Source organism: Asterias amurensis, chromosome 9, assembly GCF_032118995.1.
Source record: "Asterias amurensis chromosome 9, ASM3211899v1".
Taxonomy (NCBI): domain Eukaryota; kingdom Metazoa; phylum Echinodermata; class Asteroidea; order Forcipulatida; family Asteriidae; genus Asterias; species Asterias amurensis.
Window position 1 is genome coordinate 18,815,231 of NC_092656.1, and position 18,774 is coordinate 18,834,004.

Consider the following 18,774-nt stretch of genomic DNA (forward strand, 5'->3'; position numbering starts at 1 on the left):
GGGAATTCGCTGGGAGTTGAACCCCCATCACTGCCCCAATGTTTCCTTGAGAAAAATGCACACTAATACACTAATTCCAATCAATTCAAATAAGAAAAGTTGAAACGCCTAAAGGGACGTTAGACTTGCCCTAGTCAACCATTTAGACTTGCTCTAGTCAACCATTATTATCGTAGTGAAGTGCCCAATTGTTTGACGATCTTGTGGTGTGTATTTACATAGTAGATAGATACAGTAGATGTATTTCTTTCCAAAGCCTGAGAGAAATGATCCTTTGTTAGGGGGCGGATGGAGGAAGGGGAATACCCGAAAAGGACTTCAAGAACTGCTTGGAAATCCTTCACCCAGGGCAGTTTTGTTGCGGGTTGTGACGGGTCAAATGTTTTTCAGTTGGACTTTATTTTAGTCTTCCTTTCAGTGTATCCATTATAAAGTCAGATCTTACAATCAAAGAGTAGAATTTTGATTTTGCGACCCGGCGCTGTAGTTACTCACTGTGTGCTTGATTTACCCTGCAGGGAGGAACAACTTCCACATGTGACATGCAGGCTTCATCAAGTATGCAATGATTTATACACTGCTTAAGGACAAAATGAAAGTTGTTAATTGATCTTACCCCGAGTCAACAAAACGCAACTCATTTACAGCTATAAACCATAGGCCCTTTTCGAAACCACTGGTTTGGCGTTAGATTTGGCTTCAGGCTCCATCCTTTCATCTGAAGCTACGAGCACTTAGGAAAATGTATGCGCATTTGTCAAATTAACTGCGGGGCCAAGCTAGCCTGAGCCGAATCCAAAGCCAAAGGCGTGGTTTCAAAACGGGCCATAGTCTCATACCCTCAAGAAAAACCCACCCTACCCACCTTCCCCCCCCCACCCCCCCCCTTCCAATCCAACCTGACATTGATCAAAGATTTCCGTCGTCCCTTTTTCCGCAGCTCCGACATCAGTCGTGATTCCGATCTTGACGATGGCCAGAAGGACTTGACGGCCAAGCAGCGTAAGGCACGTCTGTCATTGACAGAGTTCCTGAATGATCCAAGGAACTTCCAGGGGGACCCCGAGGCAGCGGCAGCCGCGTTGAAGGAAGAGCAGGAGGCATCACAATCACCAATCCACGCAAGTAGGTCACTCAATAATTCTCCAGGTTTATATACAATGTCACTTGACTTGAGCAGGTCTGGCATTTATCAGGATTTCAAATGCCCCCCCCCCCCCCCAAAAAAAAAAAAGAAAGGAAAAAGTAATGGCCTGATGTTTGAACCGTTACTGGCAGAGTTTTTTCTCAAAGGCTAACTAGCAACACAACACATGCGAGCATGACCTAAAACGCACACCCTAATGGAAAATCTGTCTCACAAAACTGGACCCAATTTCATAGAGCTGCATCTCAAAATATTGCTTAATAATTTTCTGCTTTAGCAGAAATCAGTAGGATACCAGTCATAAATTGTACTTGTGACATTGTAGTTTGGCAGGTAACCTTATTTTGTTAAGCATAATTTTGTTATGCTTAGCTACTTTTTGTGCTTAATCATAAGGGTCTACTTGCAACTTAAGATAGTCCTAGCTTAGGACTAGTCCTAGCTTAGGACTAGTCCTAGGAGTAATTAAAAGCATGTCTCAACTTGAGATTAGACTAGTCTTACCTCTTGTCGCAATCCAACCCCTGTATTTACTTCAGTTACAAAGTATTATCGAGAGCTTTTGCTCTGGCTCTTTGTTGGCCGAGCAGTCAGGTTGCGTCAGGAGAAACGATCCCCACTGTCTATTCCTTCCAACGTATCCCGGCAATTGCCTGCAACCGTTCACCACCGTCTTAACAACATGCTTTGTTTTTCAGGGACGCAGTCCATGTCAGCGAGCGACATGGATCAACCTAAAGGTGTGATTAGAAAGTTTAGCTTCCTGAGGAAAAACAGAACTAAGGTGAGAAATGGAGTTTAAAAAAAATATGTATATATTTTTTCCGCTAATTTCTTTTTTCACTTGCTGGGCCGTCCGATCATCCTGGCTTTTAAAACAATTTATTTCTCGACATGATTTTTCAAAAGGCTGCAGGTATTAGCAAGTATTTGTCAACCAAATATCAACCAAACAATTTGTTGAGATTTGGCTGGAAGTTTGTTTTGTGTTCTTTGGGCAAGTACACTGTTAACTAGTAGTAATGCGTAGCTGGTGCAGTTAGCTGCACAATTATCAGAGTATTAAACAACATGATAACAACCAATACATGGGGAAAACAAAATCTCTATGCAAAGCAGCCATGTTGCAAGAAAATCTCCATTTTGTAAACTTGGTAATCATTTCCACTTTTATTAGTACTGTAAGTACCTCACTTTGAACCTTTTGTTTTTGCTGACTTAGCTTCTGTCAGAGAAATTCATAAGTTCCACACATTAATTTTCATTTATTGTTGACACGATTTGGCGAGCGAGCAACCGCGAAGGATTGGGTTTCTGTGAAAACCAAACTGTGTCACCTAGTTAGGCACCCATTTAATGGGTACCGAGGGGGGGGGGGGTGCCTACTCAGCTAACAGCACCCAGAAGGGTTGTGCCTAAGAGGAACTGCTTGTTTGAATGATCTAAGCCACTGATAGCTTTCTCAGGATGAAGGTACCATGGTATGATGTCCCCACGGACCCCCAGAGGTCATTCAAATATCACCAACTTGAAATTTCTCTAAACAGCAAGAACTTCCAACTCTGAGAGTTCCCTGAAATTAAACCAATCTGTCCTTAAAACCTGGTTCATACTTCCTGCGAATGCGAATGCGATACAAATTTTGGCGTAACAGATTCGCAAACAAATAATTCGCAACTGTTGAAGTGTGTTTAACTCCTGCGAAACATTCGCTGCGGAAACAGCCATGTGACGTCAAAATAGAATAAGGTATAAAAAACTTTAGGCTCATCTTTGATTTTTCCCCCCTTTAGACAAAAGATCCAAATAAGCCAAAAGAAGAGAACAAGAAAGACAAGGAACGAGGAAAGCATCAATTTGTCACGGTCTCCTTCTCCAATTCCACCAAGTGTGATTTCTGTGACAAGTCTATGGCCAACAGAGACGCCCTACAATGCATCAGTAAGCAGAGTTTCACCTAATCTTAGATCTTGTCTTTGTACCACAAAATTCAAGTCTCTTTCCAAAACTTATCTTATGTCGCAGGTTTTCAAGAACTAATTTTGTTGTGTCTGTTTTCCTTTCATTTAGTATTTGGTTTAACTGCGCATTGGAACACCCAGCAGGGTGGATATGTGCTCATTACAAGTCTTTATAAATTATTATTATTATTAATATTATTGGCTGTTATTTTCCCGCTTCTTTCTGGATCCCTCCCTTAATCCCTTTCCCCTCTCTTTTTCAATAAATGGATATGTATTTGTTTGTACTTGTTTTATGCCTCTGAAGAAGGTCCGGTTTGGATCGAAAGCTAAGGCCACCTACCCTATTCATTATATTATTATTAATATTATGAATATAATCTGATCAAAACTAAATGTGTTGTTGTCGGAAGTTCAATTATGGATAAACGAGACCAAACAGGCCAACAATATTTGCCTTTTAAAAAGTTTGTTTTACTTTTATTTAAATGCTATCATATGTTATATTAACAACTTCATTCCCGATAAGAACATCAAACAGGCCTAAAATAAGCACTGAAAGAAAGTGCGCCAATTTATGCCCAATAAACACACCCACCTCAAACCATGTTATCTCGGATTCATTCTCTCAGATCTCTGGGTGTTTCTATTTTCACATTTTTTTCGAAGTAAATTTGGTGTTTACGTGATTTGCACTTTACAAAGGAAAGTCTACCTGGCCCTTAAAGGTATCAGTTGCGCTTGAAAACAATCTAACACATTTTTTTGCCTTTTTATTTGATGTTCTATTAGCGTGTCAGGTGAACGTACATAACAGCTCTTGCAAGGATCACGTCCAAGGCTGCACAAAGCTTACCAAGCATCCTAAGCCGGTATGTATAGGGCTTAGAAGAGCAATTAGTTCAGAAAGTTTTGTCAAGCTTTCAGTTACATATTCTTTAGTAGAAAAACAACAGTCAAATGAGAAAAAGAGTCCTCGAAAAAAAAAAAAAAAATCACACATGAAATGAGATTTTGTTTTAAAAAGAGCTGTTAATCAAAAAGAGAATTAAAGTAAATGGTAGTAAGGTTAATAATAACTAGTTCTTATGTAGCACATTTTTACCAGTAACATTCCTGTTCTCTTTCTCAGCTCCCTGGGGAGTAAACAGCCCCAATATCAACCTCTACCCTCGCATGTACCCATTTATACCCCTTAGTCATGTTAGTGAAGAGAAAAAATTATTTTTGAAGCATATTACTCACATGTACCCCTATTGACCCCTTAGTGAAGAGAAGTAATTATAGTAAAGCATATTACTCAAGAACACAAGTGTCACAGCCGGGACTCGAACCCACACCCTGATGATCTGGGCCCAATTTCATGGCTCTGCTTACCGTAAGCACAGAGTCGACGCTTACGGAAGCAGGGAATTATGTGCTTATGGCAAGCGTATTTCACTGGTTAGCGGCGTATTTTGGCTTCTGCGCGTGCATACTCAACGTTACTAGGCATTCTACGCTTATAAGGCTAGCGCAGAAATTCGGCGCTTGCACGTAAGCGGGGAATCGCGATCGTAAGCGCAGAATTTGGCAGTAAGCAGAGCTATGAAATTGGGCCCTGACCACCAGGGAGCAATTTTATAGAGCTACTTAAGCAGACAAATATTGCTTGAGAATTTCATGCTAAGCAGAAATGAGCAGGATACCAGTCACAAATTTTACTCTTGATATATAGTCTGACTGGTAACCTTATTCTGGTCAGCAACATTTTTCTACTAAGCTACTTTTTGTGCTGAAGCAGCTCTGCCAAATTGGGACAAGAACTTGAGTTGGATGCGCTAAACAGCTCGGTCATGACACGCCATAATGATTTTATTTTGTTGCGTTGTTCTATCGTTGACAGAAGCCCAACAGTGGATCCCAAAATCGTCTCAGCGCTAAACCAGGAACTTCTCGTGAGTACAGTATGCGGGTTTCACTTACTAACCCCCTTTCATATCCATCTGTCTGTGGTGTGACCTTTTATCAATTGTGTTCTGACCGTGATGAGCGAAAAAACCAAATCATTCTCAGTGATCTAATCTACAATTCCGGCCAATATGCTTGAGCCACCCATTCCCAACGTCACATAAAACCATTTCATGTCCACTTCCCCCCTGACAATAAACATTCTCTCCCCAATCCCGATCCCCCGCTCAATGTTGAGTGGAACCATAGAGTTATATATACGAACTAGAGGGCGCACTGGTGATGCTTCTTGCACAAACGCGATGGGACCGCAAGGAGACACGCGCGCCATTCTGCACGCTCGTTGAATATGAAGAATACGTTGGAGTTTGTGTTTATTGAACGCTGACGCGATGCTGTTTTGTCAACTTACAAAATGGCCGCACAAACACAAACTAATCAATGCCTGTTTGTTCAACTTAAAAAATGGCCGCCTGCGCGCATACGGGGCGCGTATATAGGCCAGTGCACCCTCTAGTTCTTACATATAACTCTATGAGTGGAACGCAGAAGTGGTGGTGCTTTATCCAGCCATGGGGTTCATTTCATAAAGAATTAAATCTAGTCTTACATTAGCACGGGTTATTCGTCCTAACTCAGGGGTGGATTCCACAAAGAGTTAGGACTACATGTAGTCCTAACTTAGGACTAGTCCTATGAGATATCAAAAATGTATAGCTAGTCCTAAGTTAGGAAGAGTAACTCGTCCTAACTCAAGATAAGACTAGTCTTAACTCTTTGTGAAATTGAGCCCTGGCGGGGGGGGATTTCACAAAAGTAGTCCTAACTTAGGACTAGTCCTAGGCAATGCTAAGAGATAGGACCAGTCCTAAGTTAGGATAAGTTACTGGTCCTATCTTAGGACCAGTCCTATCTCTTAGCATTGCCTAGGACTAGTCCTAAGTTAGGACTACCTTTGTGAACTTGAGCCCTGGACTAGCATTTATTTTTTAGGACTAGTCCTAAGTTAGGATTGTCTTTGTGAAATCGACCTCAGGACTTCTACTCTTTGGGGCAACGGGTCATTTTCAGCTCAAGTGTGGAACCATCCTCCCCTGACAGGCAAATCATCTCCATCCATCACAACATTCAAACTGAAAATTTCACCTGTTCAAACAAGCATACTCTTACAATCCCTTGTCCTAATTTGTTTTTCTCCTCCAGTCACATGAGCTTTTTTTTTAAGGCGGATACTGGTGTAAGCTTGGGCGATATCACGATATTATCGAATATCGTGATACTAACTTGATATCGGATCGATTTGGTTTTTATCGAAATATCGATATATTGCGATAACGATTAAATATCGCAATATCGGGATGTATTTTCTAGCTGAGACATCATGCACCCCATAGATTTGGAGTAAAATTTTGAAGAATAGGTCATTAGAACACCTCTCATAGGCTGTGACTGTCTCTTCTACAACTTTCACTGGGAGTTTGAAGACTGATGATGTCACATTTAACTAATCGCGATTAAATTGAATATTGCGATGTATTGTCGGCGATATATCGTGAATAAAATGAATCGATATCGCCCAAGCTTATACCGGTGCCATGTAAAGTTTTCTTCTTATTCTTATTCTGATTATTTTTGTACTGTACCACAGTGGGGTATTCCCAGTCAGTGAATGAAAACTCTAGAAGGCCTACATCGTCGGGCAACTTTACATCCAAGCTGCAACAGGTAGGTTCTGTTTCCATTCTGTAGCTCAAAATTACTTCTCATTAATAAAGGCACTGGACAATAATGGTAAATACTCATAATAGTTGTTAGCATAAAAACTCACTTGGTAATGAGTAATAGAGAGCTGTTGATACTTGCAAGGATAAAACATTGTGAGAAACGGCTCCCTCTAAAGTAGCGTAGTTTATGAGAAAGAAGTATTTTCTCACTAAAATATTTGATAAAGGCATCTGAGAGCAAACAACGATAAGGGTGTTTTTCTTCCATTATTCCCTCCCAACTCCGACGACCAATTGAGTCAAAATGTTCACAGGTTTGTTATTTTATGCATATGTTGAGATACACCAAGTGAGAATACTCGTCTTTGACAATTACTAAAGGTGTCCAGTGTCTTTAAGTCAGCCTTAGACTTATAATTGGCTATGAGCGTCACTGCGTGGCGTGACAGACCTTAGCATGATATAAGAAGCCATTATTATTTTCATTTCTGACTGAACTTTCTCAGTTGTCCATATTTTTTTTAAAGTGAGAGATAAATGCTATCTGTTATAATTTGGCAGTTGCCATTCCAGGGGAGTTTGACCGATCTCAGGTTACATGGAATACCATCATCAGTTGGGTGAGTAAAACACTAAACCCACTGGATTTTCAACAGCCCCTATAACACCTCAAGTCAAAGGGAAAACTTCTGCACATCTTTTGATGACCCTTTCTGAGACTTTTCATACTAACTACGAATAATTCAATTCATTTGGCGCCGCCCACCAGAGCAACTAGTGGTTGTGAATGGCTAATGCATTGATGTGGGGTGAGCTTAATGGATTGGTGTATACTAACTATGAATAACTCAAACCATTTGGCTCCGCCCACCACGGCAACTGGTGGTTGTGATTGGCTACTGTGTCAATGTGGGTGGAGCTTAATGGATTGATGTATTGTTAACACATTTTGTTTTGATAACCCCAACTGCTATTGCATGAGTTGCAGTGAAACTAACTCGTCTAACAATCATGAAACACTAACTTTCTGAACAAAAAAGTTTTGTTTCAAGACTAATCTCCTAAAGATGTACTAACCCTGACACAGCCGATATTGCTAACAACTATAGTTCAGATTCTGTAGTCGGAGCAAGAAACATGTAGAGTTTATGAATGCACAATGATTTAGGTCTTGGGTCTATTGAGTTTGAACTTTCCTGTCCTACATGTAAATATCACTGAAGTTCACATGAATTTCTTTAAAATAGAACTTCATATATTAAGAGCCTTTCGATTATGCTTTAAGTAAACCATTCCTTGCAATGAGCAGTTTGTTGTTCATGACACTGTCTCTCACCCCCCTCCCCTGACCCCTCCCCCCACATTGTTTTGGAGAACTTATTGATCAATAGTATACAGTTGTCTCTCGTGACATAACAAGATCGCTGGGACTGGCTAACCTCTTTATAATAGGAAAGGTGTTATATAAGAGGACAGCAAAAAAAAGTAAAAATTATATAATTATAAGAGGACTGCAAAAAAAAAACCCACAGAAATGAATTGTTGGACTTCAAAAGGTATTCTTTATAAGCAGAACCTCTTTATAGCAGTGCTCTTTATAACAAGGTCACTGGGACTGGTCAACTAACCTCTTTATAGGAAAGTTGTTATACGAGGACAGCAAAACAAAAACACATAACACAGAAATGAGATTTGGCACTTCAAAATGTATTCTTTATAAGCAGTTCTAACCTCTTTATAGCAGTGGTCTTTGAAACAAGATGACTGTATTGGTTTTACTTTCAAAGGAGAGAGGAAAGTAAGCCAATTCTTTTTGACCCAGTTTATCCTTTCTCTGGCCCTTCCCATGTGCCAGCCACCTTCCTCCACCTTACGTTCTTGCAACCTTTCCTGAGCTTATCTATTTGTGGTCAGTGAAACAGTTCCGTCGTAATATTCACCTTCATATGTTGAGAATTACACAACAGGAAAGCGGACGTGCATATTTTTGGCGCCTAGTTTTAATCAGCTTGCAGTTATTGACACTCTGTGGGGAGTTCAAGTTGCCGCTGGCTCTTTTTCAGCTCTGTCTTATCAGACAGTTTTGTCGTCCATATTAACAGTTCCCTCTGTATTTATGAATCTCAATGCAGTGGAGTGTGACAGTTACTCCACAATCAGATATATGTTTTTTTCGAGAGTAGGCCCTATGTGGTGATAAATTAAACCAAACTATTCTCGGCATGAAAACATCTTGCATAAGGTCGCCATGCTGATGTTCCATGTTAAAGAGTGAACTCCAGAAACAAAGTTTGACCTATAAATTTAGTATGGCCCCCGCTATGTAGGTGATTCTATATCACAATCAGTCAGGGTGTGTGACCAAGGCGGCCATGTTGTAATACAGGTCTTTCTGAGGATAGTGGGATCTTTATTGGGTTTTACCAACAATCCAAAAATGTGCCCAACGGTTAGGTAAATAAATGCAACTGTGGACTTTCCTCCAGCCCCCCCCCCCCCCCCCAACCCAATCCAATCCCTCTTTTTCCTTTGTAACATCATACATAATTGGTAAGCAATCATGTGCTATAACATAGAGTGAAAATCATGTCAGTGCGATTTGATTTGTAGACATTAGTATTGTAGTAGCAATCAGATTTGCTGTTGGCCGTTTTTTTTGCAAATTATAGAGGGTTAAATATGCATCTTTTTCCATTTTTTTCTCTATATTTGAGGGACATCATTTCCATCAAACTACCATTGCTTAATTTAATTCACATATATCAAATTAAAAAAAAATCTATTTGTATTCTGGCTAGCTTTGTTGCAAACCGCCTTAAATTTGAAAATAAGCACAACAACAAACTAACACCAGCAACAGCTCTGTTTCAGAGCCAACACATCTCACAAGACAGATTTACGCGGTTGTCTATGCAAGTTTACTATTTAGAGTTACTTCCAACAAAAACCTTAACTAAAAAGTATGTCATAACCTTGCTGTGTAAAATGAGGTAGATTGATTTTTAAGACTGTGTTTTAAGACTGCCATTCGAACCAGCTTGAGCAAGATGGTCACTTATAGACTTGCAGAGGTTTAGAGGTTTTAGAAGATTTTCCCTTAGTATAAATTGAGTAGAAAGTAAATGGTTTAGTTGAGTTTTTAATTGATTGAATTATAGCGTTTTTGTTCTTAATTAATTATTAATGCTGATTAACGAGCCATACAATGGGAGACTTTTGAGATGTAAGACAGAACCAAAAACATTCCAATTTCATAGAGCTGCTTAACAATTGTCTGCTAAGCAGAAATGAGCAGGATACCAGTCGCAAATTACATTTGTGACATGGGAGTTTGGCTGGTTATCTTATTCATGTTAAGCATAATTTTGTTTTGCTTAGCTACTTTTTGTGCTTAAGCAACTTTATGAAATAGGGCACTAATCTTAAAAAGTATCCCATTGACCAGTGTTGTGTATGACCCTCCCATTTGCCATGCATATCTCGGGATAACAGTATGGACACTGGACGTTGGCATTGGCACCGCGTGGCCGTAAAGTTAGGGGTCAAGTAAGTGACCTATTTCCACCGGCTGAACTGACCGCCGGTGAAATGCTATGTTGGTTGAGTGTGAGGATCGGAAAGTCTTACTCCCCGACTGCAATGCAGTTAATGAATTGTTGATTCTGAGAAACTAAAAGGGGCCAGCCTTATTGCTGTTTTGCGTAGGGATGAGGGGAAGGAATTTTGTTTCTGAAGTTTGGGGAGTTTTTATAAACTTCAATATGACTTTTAAAAGATTTTACGATCCTGCACTCTTCCTTTTGAATGAACTCTTTTAGTTTATATTTTAAAAATCATTGTACGCAGTTTACTTGTGAGCTGTTGTTCATTTTTATTTTTTTACTCTCATGTGTATGTCGAGGGAAGTCTACTTGATTATGAAATGACAGTTTTTTACCCAAATTTGTATAACTTGAAACCAAACATACTGTATATAATGTAAATTGGTGAAATCAATTGACTGGCAAAAGAAAATCAGAGTTTAAATTGAAAGGCTTTTAAAACACTTTGTGTGAAATATTAAAAGGCGATGTTATACTTTTTATTTAAAAAAAAGTCACTGTAAAGAAACTAAACTTGTTAAAAATTACACTGTTTTGTTTTATCCATACCCTATGTATGTAAAACACTTCTCTACTCAGAACTTTGCTAAGTCCTGCGAAAACAATCCACAAGGATATTATTCGGGTGGGATTCAAACCCACAACCTTCACCATTCTAGGGCAGATGGCTCACCACCGAGATAGCCCAAAGAAATCTGCTTCACTTTTGCTTGAAGTCTGATTCTGGTTTTAGAGTTTTTATGTCATTTCTACGGTAGAGTTTCCTAAGCATACGTTACCATGTTGGAGCTAAGATTCTTTTTGTACCCTTTTTACATTGTACGAGTATTCCCTTGCTTCGTTATGGATTTAAAATATTGATGTTGCCAGTTGTTGGGTGAATTTAATCATGCATCTGAAAGCACACAAATATTTTTCATTTTTTTCTTATTTTTCCAACACACTTAGATTCTTGTGAACAAAAAACAAGGCACTCCTTTCTTCTGGGTGGTTAGAACTAACACTGTTCTTCTTTTTGCACAAGATTTCTCAGATTTTTACATGGAAATGTTCAATAAGGGGATAAAGAATATTAATTTTGGTTTTACCTATGTACACTGATATGAAATAGCACTGTATACTCATTACTTTCCAGAGCTCTGTGGAAAAAATCACAGGCACGTTACTCTGGTGGGATTCGAACCCACAACTTTTACAATTGTAGAGCAGTGTCTTATGCCAACTAGACTAAAAAAATAAGACTGTACTGTATTCTTGGCCATCTAAGTGGGAGGAGAAGGGGGAACACAAGATGTCTTCCAGTCTTGTCCCCCTTACCCATGCACATTCTGTGCATACGATGAGAAGGGAACCAGACTATTATGAAGGGACTTAGTTATTAAAATGAGCGTGTGCCGATAACCAAGACACTGATAAAGATTTCAACATTTGAATCTCTTAATGCATGATTCAATGCACCATATTGCTTCACATTTTGTAGCTTTAATTCCCTTTTTTTTTGCACCATTATTCCGATATTTGGTTTTGAAAAGAGTTTTGATTTTACTGTGCATGGATAACTGATATTTTGAGCATGGTGTTGGAATGTTATTTAAAAAAGTATTAACTCACAGTGAAAAGGTTGAGATAATTTCTTGTGATTTTGTTTCTTAACAAAAAGCAGTAAAATCATTGATATAATTTCTAAGAATATAAATCATACTATTTGTATGGTAACTTGTGTTTGTTAGAGTTCAAGAAAGTAAAAGCAATTTTTGTTTCTCAGCAATTTGTTTCTAGAATATTTAAATAATCTTGATTTGCTTAAAACAGAACCACTGTAATTCTTATTAATTCATATGTAAAGTAAAGGTTTTGACTTTTTACTTGTGGATTGGTTTTCCTAGAAATTTGAGACTTCTAATTTTACTGCCATCCAAGTTGTAGAATAAAAAGAGTGTCATATTTGGAACATTTTCAGAAAAACTCAAAAGACTGAATTTTCCTTCAGTCAACGTTCGGCTTCATTTTCAGTCACCCGAAGCATTTTGTAAGTTGAATTTTGATAGCCATTTTTAGAGAAAAAAAAACAGATAGAAAAGGAGGACAAATTGCAGGTTTTTTTTTATAGAATCGTCTGCATTTTTTTTTTTTTAATAGAAGTTTAGTCGTGAGTTTAGAGCTATTTCAAAAGTACATGTAGGAAATAACCTTTAGTTTCTGATTACACTTTTGTAGATATTTGTCGATTTGTTCCAGTTGAAATAGAGTTGATTCAGTTCCAATTGCAATAAGTAAAAAAACGAATGGGAAAAACTAAATCAATCAAAATGTCTGTGAGCACATTTTGTAACCACCTGTAACATTTTGTTACCTACATGTATAGTCTGTTCAGGAGTTAAGAACAAAAAGGGGGAAAACCCTATTCATCTTATAACAAAAAAGGGGAAACCCTATTCATCTTATAACAAAAAAGGGGAAAAACCCTATTTATCTTATTTCCAGTCATTGTTTTTGTTCATCCTTAGCAGTTTTCTTCATGTTTGGAAGTGCGCATTTTGGGGAAAAAATTTCATTTTTTTTGCAACTCAAGTTTGGTTTGGAGTTCTCATGCTATCATCTTTGTCTTGCTACATTATGTCAATCAATAGCAGACATACATTTGGCTTTGTAGAAGATCAATCCATTCTAAATTATCAGATATTGCTCATAGTTTAATATCGCTCTTAGATTTTTACCGCTCTTAGTTTTTTATCGCTCTTTATATCTCAGAGAGAAGAAATCTTCATGGCATAAACTAGTCACAGATTGGCAGACAGGAAAGTTAGCGTTTTAACCGAGCTCATCTTTCACTTACATTTAGAGGAAACTATCTTAATGCCACAGGGTTCTCCAACGCACTGGCTTGCATATTGGGTCAAATCGCACAAATTGCAGTTGATAGTGCGCAAATCGCAGACAATATGTTTAACAACAACATTTTAATAATAACTAAATAAATTTGGACTCAAGATCAAATTCACAAAAATCACATAACGAGTAGGGCTTTTAAAACCAAAGATAAAAACGAAGTCAAGAGCCTTCAAAAGAACATCGTTTCAATGCAGCTTGGTTAGGTCCAAATTCCCAGACCGTGGTCCATAATACCCCCCCCCCCCCCAGTTTTAAGACTTGCTGAGAACCCTGTGGCAGAAATTAATCAAAAGAAGGCAACAGATTCAGACAACTTTTCTTTGCAAGTTAATCCAAATAGTTAGACAAAAATAAGAAATAATCTTAAACCAATTTCGTTTACCGTTATTCAATTTTTTACTTTTTATTTATTTGCATTGCTTGATTTCCTTTTTATAGTCTTGTTAACATCGTTATCATTTTGTAACTTTAACAGTCATTTTGCAAAGTGTCTTTCATGCATGAAACTCATGTGGGCAACAGAAGAGCTGTTTTGCATTTCTCTTTTCAATGTAAAGTTGTTCAAGAAACTGATTTTAAGTTCAGATGGAATGTCTTGAGTTGTTGTGTTTGCTGTCTTCGTGCTGAGACGATCGTTTTTTATCGATTCCCGATGAGGTCGGAGTTGTAACCTTGCTAGAGAAATTTCCCATTTCAGGACGATTGAAGAAAGCGAAGAATTAGAAGAAGATGAGGATAATTCACCCAAAGCTTCTAGGTAAGGAAGAGGGCCACCCTTAATGGATGCCGTTATGCATGGATCCCCCTTCCTATTATTGGGGGAAAACTCGAACGAATGAATGAGCATGCAATTTGGAAAATGTGTCAGTCGGGGACGTGCTGAAGAGATTTTGTTATGCGATTGTACAGACTGCCTTTTCAGACCAAAGTTTTAATACTTTATTTCGAGGTTGGTTTGTACTTTCCACCTCACACCTGTGGAAATATGAACACGCCTTCTTTGTGTAGAAACATATTTAATAATACAATTTTTTAGAGTTGACTCTGAAGATAGTGTTTACAACCTTAAAAGGCAAACCAATGCAACAAATGTATACAATATTCGGTTTGGACTTCAAATGTAAGTTTTGAGATTACATTTTTTTTACTTATTCAATTGACATGTTACATCAGTGTACAATTATTTAAGCAAATAATAGTTAACCAATTATTTGGAGTTTGTTTAAAGATTTGTATTTGAAGCAAAGGTAAATGTTATGTATTTATAATTGTATGCTTTTATCCACACAAAAATTATGTCACAAATTTCATAACAATTTATATTTTACTCGACTTGTTTAGGTACATGTAGTGTGAAAGTAGTGATCTAGTGGGCCAGTTTAACCTCAAAATAAATTTTGTTTGATGCAGGTTTAAGTTTGCTAAAAACAAAAAAAATTATTTGATAAACAACTCAAGTTGTGGATCAACAAGTTTTTATGTGGATCAACAAGTTTCTATGTGGATCAACAAGTTTTTATGTGGATACATGTTTGTAGTCAGTGGTTGCAAACATTCATACAGACATGAATCAATGAAGTGAGTGGATCAGCGATCCACAACAAATATGACAATGTTTAAGGTGGATCTGCACAAGTAGTTTAGTGGATATTTGGATGTGACACACGTGTGCTGTGTTGATCAATTGATATGACGTGGAAGAAGTTGTGGAATGTTCGCCTTTGAATTAGGAATTTTTTAAGGCTCTTTTCGAAACGGCTTCGTCAGTTCATTGCCAAACTGCTTTCATTACTGGGATCCAAACTGGTGGACAGAGCCATAAGCCAAAGCACAAGCCAAACAAAAGCCAAAGCTGTGTTTTTGAAAAGGGCCTCGGACTGTTTTAATTACTTGATTTCTTTTGTGAAAAAAAAGATGACACTGAGGGAATGTAAGGAAGAAATTTTTTATACAATTTTTAAACTGTCATTTTTTAAACAATCATTCCTAATTCCTGGTTTACTTCAAAGGGTGTGAATTAACAATTTGACATGGTGTGATTTACAAGTAACCATATCTAACAGTCGCTGCTAACAGTGTCATTAACACCCATATCCTCCACAACCCAAAGCCTCCAAAACCCATAGTCAAGTCTTGCCCAGTTTTGATGGATTTAGTACTGCATTGCCGGCTACATGTTGGTTTTCTTGTGTTTGATAGATTGGGGAAGGAGCCCGGTACAATCGCCTATTTAACGTAACCCTATCAAAATTATAGTCACATCTCAAAATGTACTTTATTTAAAAGTGGTTTGTAGATTTAAAAAAGTTAGGAAGGTAGTGCATTCTGCCCTACCAGCCAGGCTCCTAGTGGATGATACCCAAGCCTACATGTAAATCCTTACAGACTGTGAAGGGGTTAGCCCTGTTTCAGCCCAAGGAGTAGGTGGCAACATGCCCCTGGAGACAGTCGATTTGGGTTGAAAGCACCAATCAGTTAAATCTAGCCTTCACCTTGAATTGGCTGTCTTGCCTTGTGATGTTGGGCGATCTCTCATCTTTTTTTAACTGAATTCAGATGCTAGTTCTCAATTTCAAATTCAAAAGTCAGACCGCTTTATTGTCCATGCATTTCTTACTCCCAGTGGGAAAGCTGTAGTTTCAAAGACATTAACACCATTATTGCTCTACAGCTTAAGCAACAACAACATCTCAGTATCCATGGAGTCACTGGACGAGGTTACGGCCAGCACCTTGTCATTCGAGGAGGACGAAGATCTCGTCTCTAAAGGTCCCGAGCCAGAATCATGGAGCGTCACGGCAGAAAAGAAGGTACAGTTCATATAAGCGTCTTGCAGAGCCACAACTTGATTATTGTTTAATCTTTGAAGTTTCTGTAGCATTGAGCAAGTTCGGGTGTGCACCATGGTTAATGTAAGGACCAAAATTCTAGGCCCAGCACAGTTTTGTAAAAGTTTTAACTAGTGCAGGCTTTTGCAAATCAGTCTTGCGTGCTTGAATGACCATTGACCTCTGGCAGTGCTATAGTATGATAAGGTGTGGCTCACTAGCCTACGGGAGTTCATGCAGTGAACATGTGTTGAGTCTATAGTGGTGACTATTTTGACTCGTACCCAGGCTGGTCGATTGGTCGACCACTGTGGTAGACCATTTGGCACCAGCCTTAAGACCATGGTTTCATCCGCGGTTCTGATAGCCTATTCCATGATAACATGTGTGATGCTCAGAGTGGATCAAGTGACCCTATAGCGAAAAGCGCAGAAGGCAATTGAGTGCTAAACATCATTGTCCCGATAGTTGAGTAGGCTTTCAAATGAGTTGTTCAGTGAGTGCATACGGAGAATCTACGTTGTTGGTCATTGGTTAATCATTGGTCGACTAAATGTGCGCACTCGAACTTGCTCATGGTCAAAGAACCTTAACCCTCCGTTCACCACTTTAATGTATACTTTAATGTAGGTTTTTGGTAACATCATGTATGTCTACTCTGCTGTGGTGATTTTGTTCTTTGAGAACTTGCTGTTTATTATACTGCCGCAGTTTTGAATTCGCGAAACTTCTTAGTTCTGAAAGGAACTGTCCTGGGTGAATGATAGGAAATCAGCCGGGACTTCTTCGTTTACTTAGTGGATCGAGGGACTTCTCGCTATTAACTTCACTGCTGCGAAGTGAGTTTTGCCGGCTCGTTAAACTTGAGGTTGTTGGTTCAAATCCCGCTCTGGTCAATTTGTTTTTGTTCAACCCCAAATTATTTGTTTTATGTTGACAGGTTTTGAAAAAGATGAGCCATAAAGAAATCAAAAGGCAGGATGTTATCTTTGGTGAGTAACTGATTAGTGACTTCTTTTTTGTTGAAACTGTCTTCTGAGAATTAATACGTAAAATCTGGCATTCTTGAATCCATCTCATGTTTTTGTCTGATTTTTATCTCGGATACAGAGTTTATTAAGACAGAGAAGCATCATTTAAGAACACTCAAGATAATGCAAAAGGTAAGTTTGAAAAAAAAAAAAAAAAAAAAAAAAAAAACCTTTTACTTAACATAGTTATTATTCTCCTTTTTAACCAGTCTGGAAGTAAACGTGATTGAATTGAATTGAATTGAAGAAGAGTTAATGATGCATTACAGATAAACGTAAATTCGTAGCTGCTCGATTCAGGCAATTATTTTTTTGTTTTGTTTTTGTAAAAAAAAGTTTTACACAAAATTCTCATTAGCAGCCATGTGCTGAATTGCAACAATTTACAATAAAAATTTAATTTAAACAAGGAACAAGTCCTAATAGTCCTGATTTGTTTCTCTTGATGCAGATCTTCAGTTTAGGGATGCACGACGAGCTAAAGATGGAACCCTCAGTAATCAACAAAGTCTTCCCATCGTTAGAGGAGCTCGTTAAGGTCGCAGTGCAGTTCAATGAAGCTCTTCAATCCAAACAGCGAGATGGTCATCCTGTAGAGACAATAGGAGATGTCTTAGTCAATCAAGTAAGAGATAGAGATCTGTTGGTGGGTCTGAGCCATTACCAAGGGCTTAATTTCACAATCTCTTTTGATAAGCAAACGATGAGTGGGGCACCAGTTGCAACAATGTAAACTTTATGGAATTTGGCTGGTAGCCAGTTTCTGTTGAGCATGACTTTCTGTGCTTAGCAAATTGTTATGCTTCTATGCTTTAAGAAATTTTGCCCTGAAAACGTTAAGCTATTAAGCACACAAAATATGCTTAGCTCATAAATGTATTGCTGAGTAGATTGAGGTTATTCCTGCTTCTCTTGTAAGCATTTTTTAAGTTGAGAAACCATTTTAAAAAAAAACATTCAATAGCCCACAGCAAGACATATACGGTGTAGATTCATTTACCACATGATCTCCTATTGTAGCATGGGATAGCCTATTCAAAACCACAGCGGGGAATATTTCAGACAAAAAATGTATTATTGGGAAAGAACCAAGTGTACCGTTCTAAACATACATTGTCGTATGTGAATAACAAAAATCATGTTTTTAATCCCTAATAATAAGTTGTGATTGTTACTTGCTTTTATAAGTGACATCTAATCTATGAAGTCTTGTGGTATTATCAATTATGTCGTGATTTTTGTTGACAGTTCGACAAGGAAAACGGGAAGCAAATGATGGAAGCCTATGCCTACCTGTGCTGCAGACAGATTGAGGCGGTTGCTTTGTATAAAGAGTTGTATAAAACAGACAGGAAGTTTCAAGCGTTTATCAAGGTAAATTAAAGAGGAGTGAATCTATGATATTTTTCCTTTTTTGAAAAAACAACCTTTTAATTGATGAGAGCAGAAAGGACCTTGATTGTTGTTGCATGAGATTTAATGCATGTGTCAAAGAAAAATAATTTGGCTCTCTTTGGCTGAAAATTTGCAAAACGAAGGAAAATCTCTGTACCCATCACTATGAGAAGAAAAATGTGTACAAACTGAAATACTGCCACACACACTAGGCCTGCACTTAAGTTAGGTACATAAGAAGGTA

At 38.2% G+C, this 18,774-nt stretch overlaps 1 protein-coding gene across 7 annotated transcripts in view; it reads left to right on the forward strand.

Annotated features, from left to right (window-relative positions):
- Nucleotides 1–18,774, forward strand: part of LOC139941329 (rho guanine nucleotide exchange factor 28-like) — a 127,031-nt gene that overhangs the window by 93,705 nt on the left and 14,552 nt on the right. For 6 of the 7 annotated variants that reach the window (XM_071937765.1, XM_071937766.1, XM_071937768.1 and 3 more), the window contains 13 exons: nucleotides 941–1,125; nucleotides 1,846–1,931; nucleotides 2,941–3,088; nucleotides 3,901–3,980; nucleotides 4,994–5,045; nucleotides 6,707–6,783; nucleotides 7,344–7,402; nucleotides 13,974–14,033; nucleotides 15,948–16,086; nucleotides 17,045–17,096; nucleotides 17,215–17,267; nucleotides 17,587–17,760; nucleotides 18,384–18,509. In XM_071937765.1, coding sequence (XP_071793866.1) covers nucleotides 941–1,125; nucleotides 1,846–1,931; nucleotides 2,941–3,088; nucleotides 3,901–3,980; nucleotides 4,994–5,045; nucleotides 6,707–6,783; nucleotides 7,344–7,402; nucleotides 13,974–14,033; nucleotides 15,948–16,086; nucleotides 17,045–17,096; nucleotides 17,215–17,267; nucleotides 17,587–17,760; nucleotides 18,384–18,509 — 1,291 coding nt within the window. The remainder of the gene's footprint in view (nucleotides 1–940; nucleotides 1,126–1,845; nucleotides 1,932–2,940; nucleotides 3,089–3,900; nucleotides 3,981–4,993; nucleotides 5,046–6,706; nucleotides 6,784–7,343; nucleotides 7,403–13,973; nucleotides 14,034–15,947; nucleotides 16,087–17,044; nucleotides 17,097–17,214; nucleotides 17,268–17,586; nucleotides 17,761–18,383; nucleotides 18,510–18,774) is intronic. The other variant, XM_071937769.1, reaches the window with a different exon arrangement.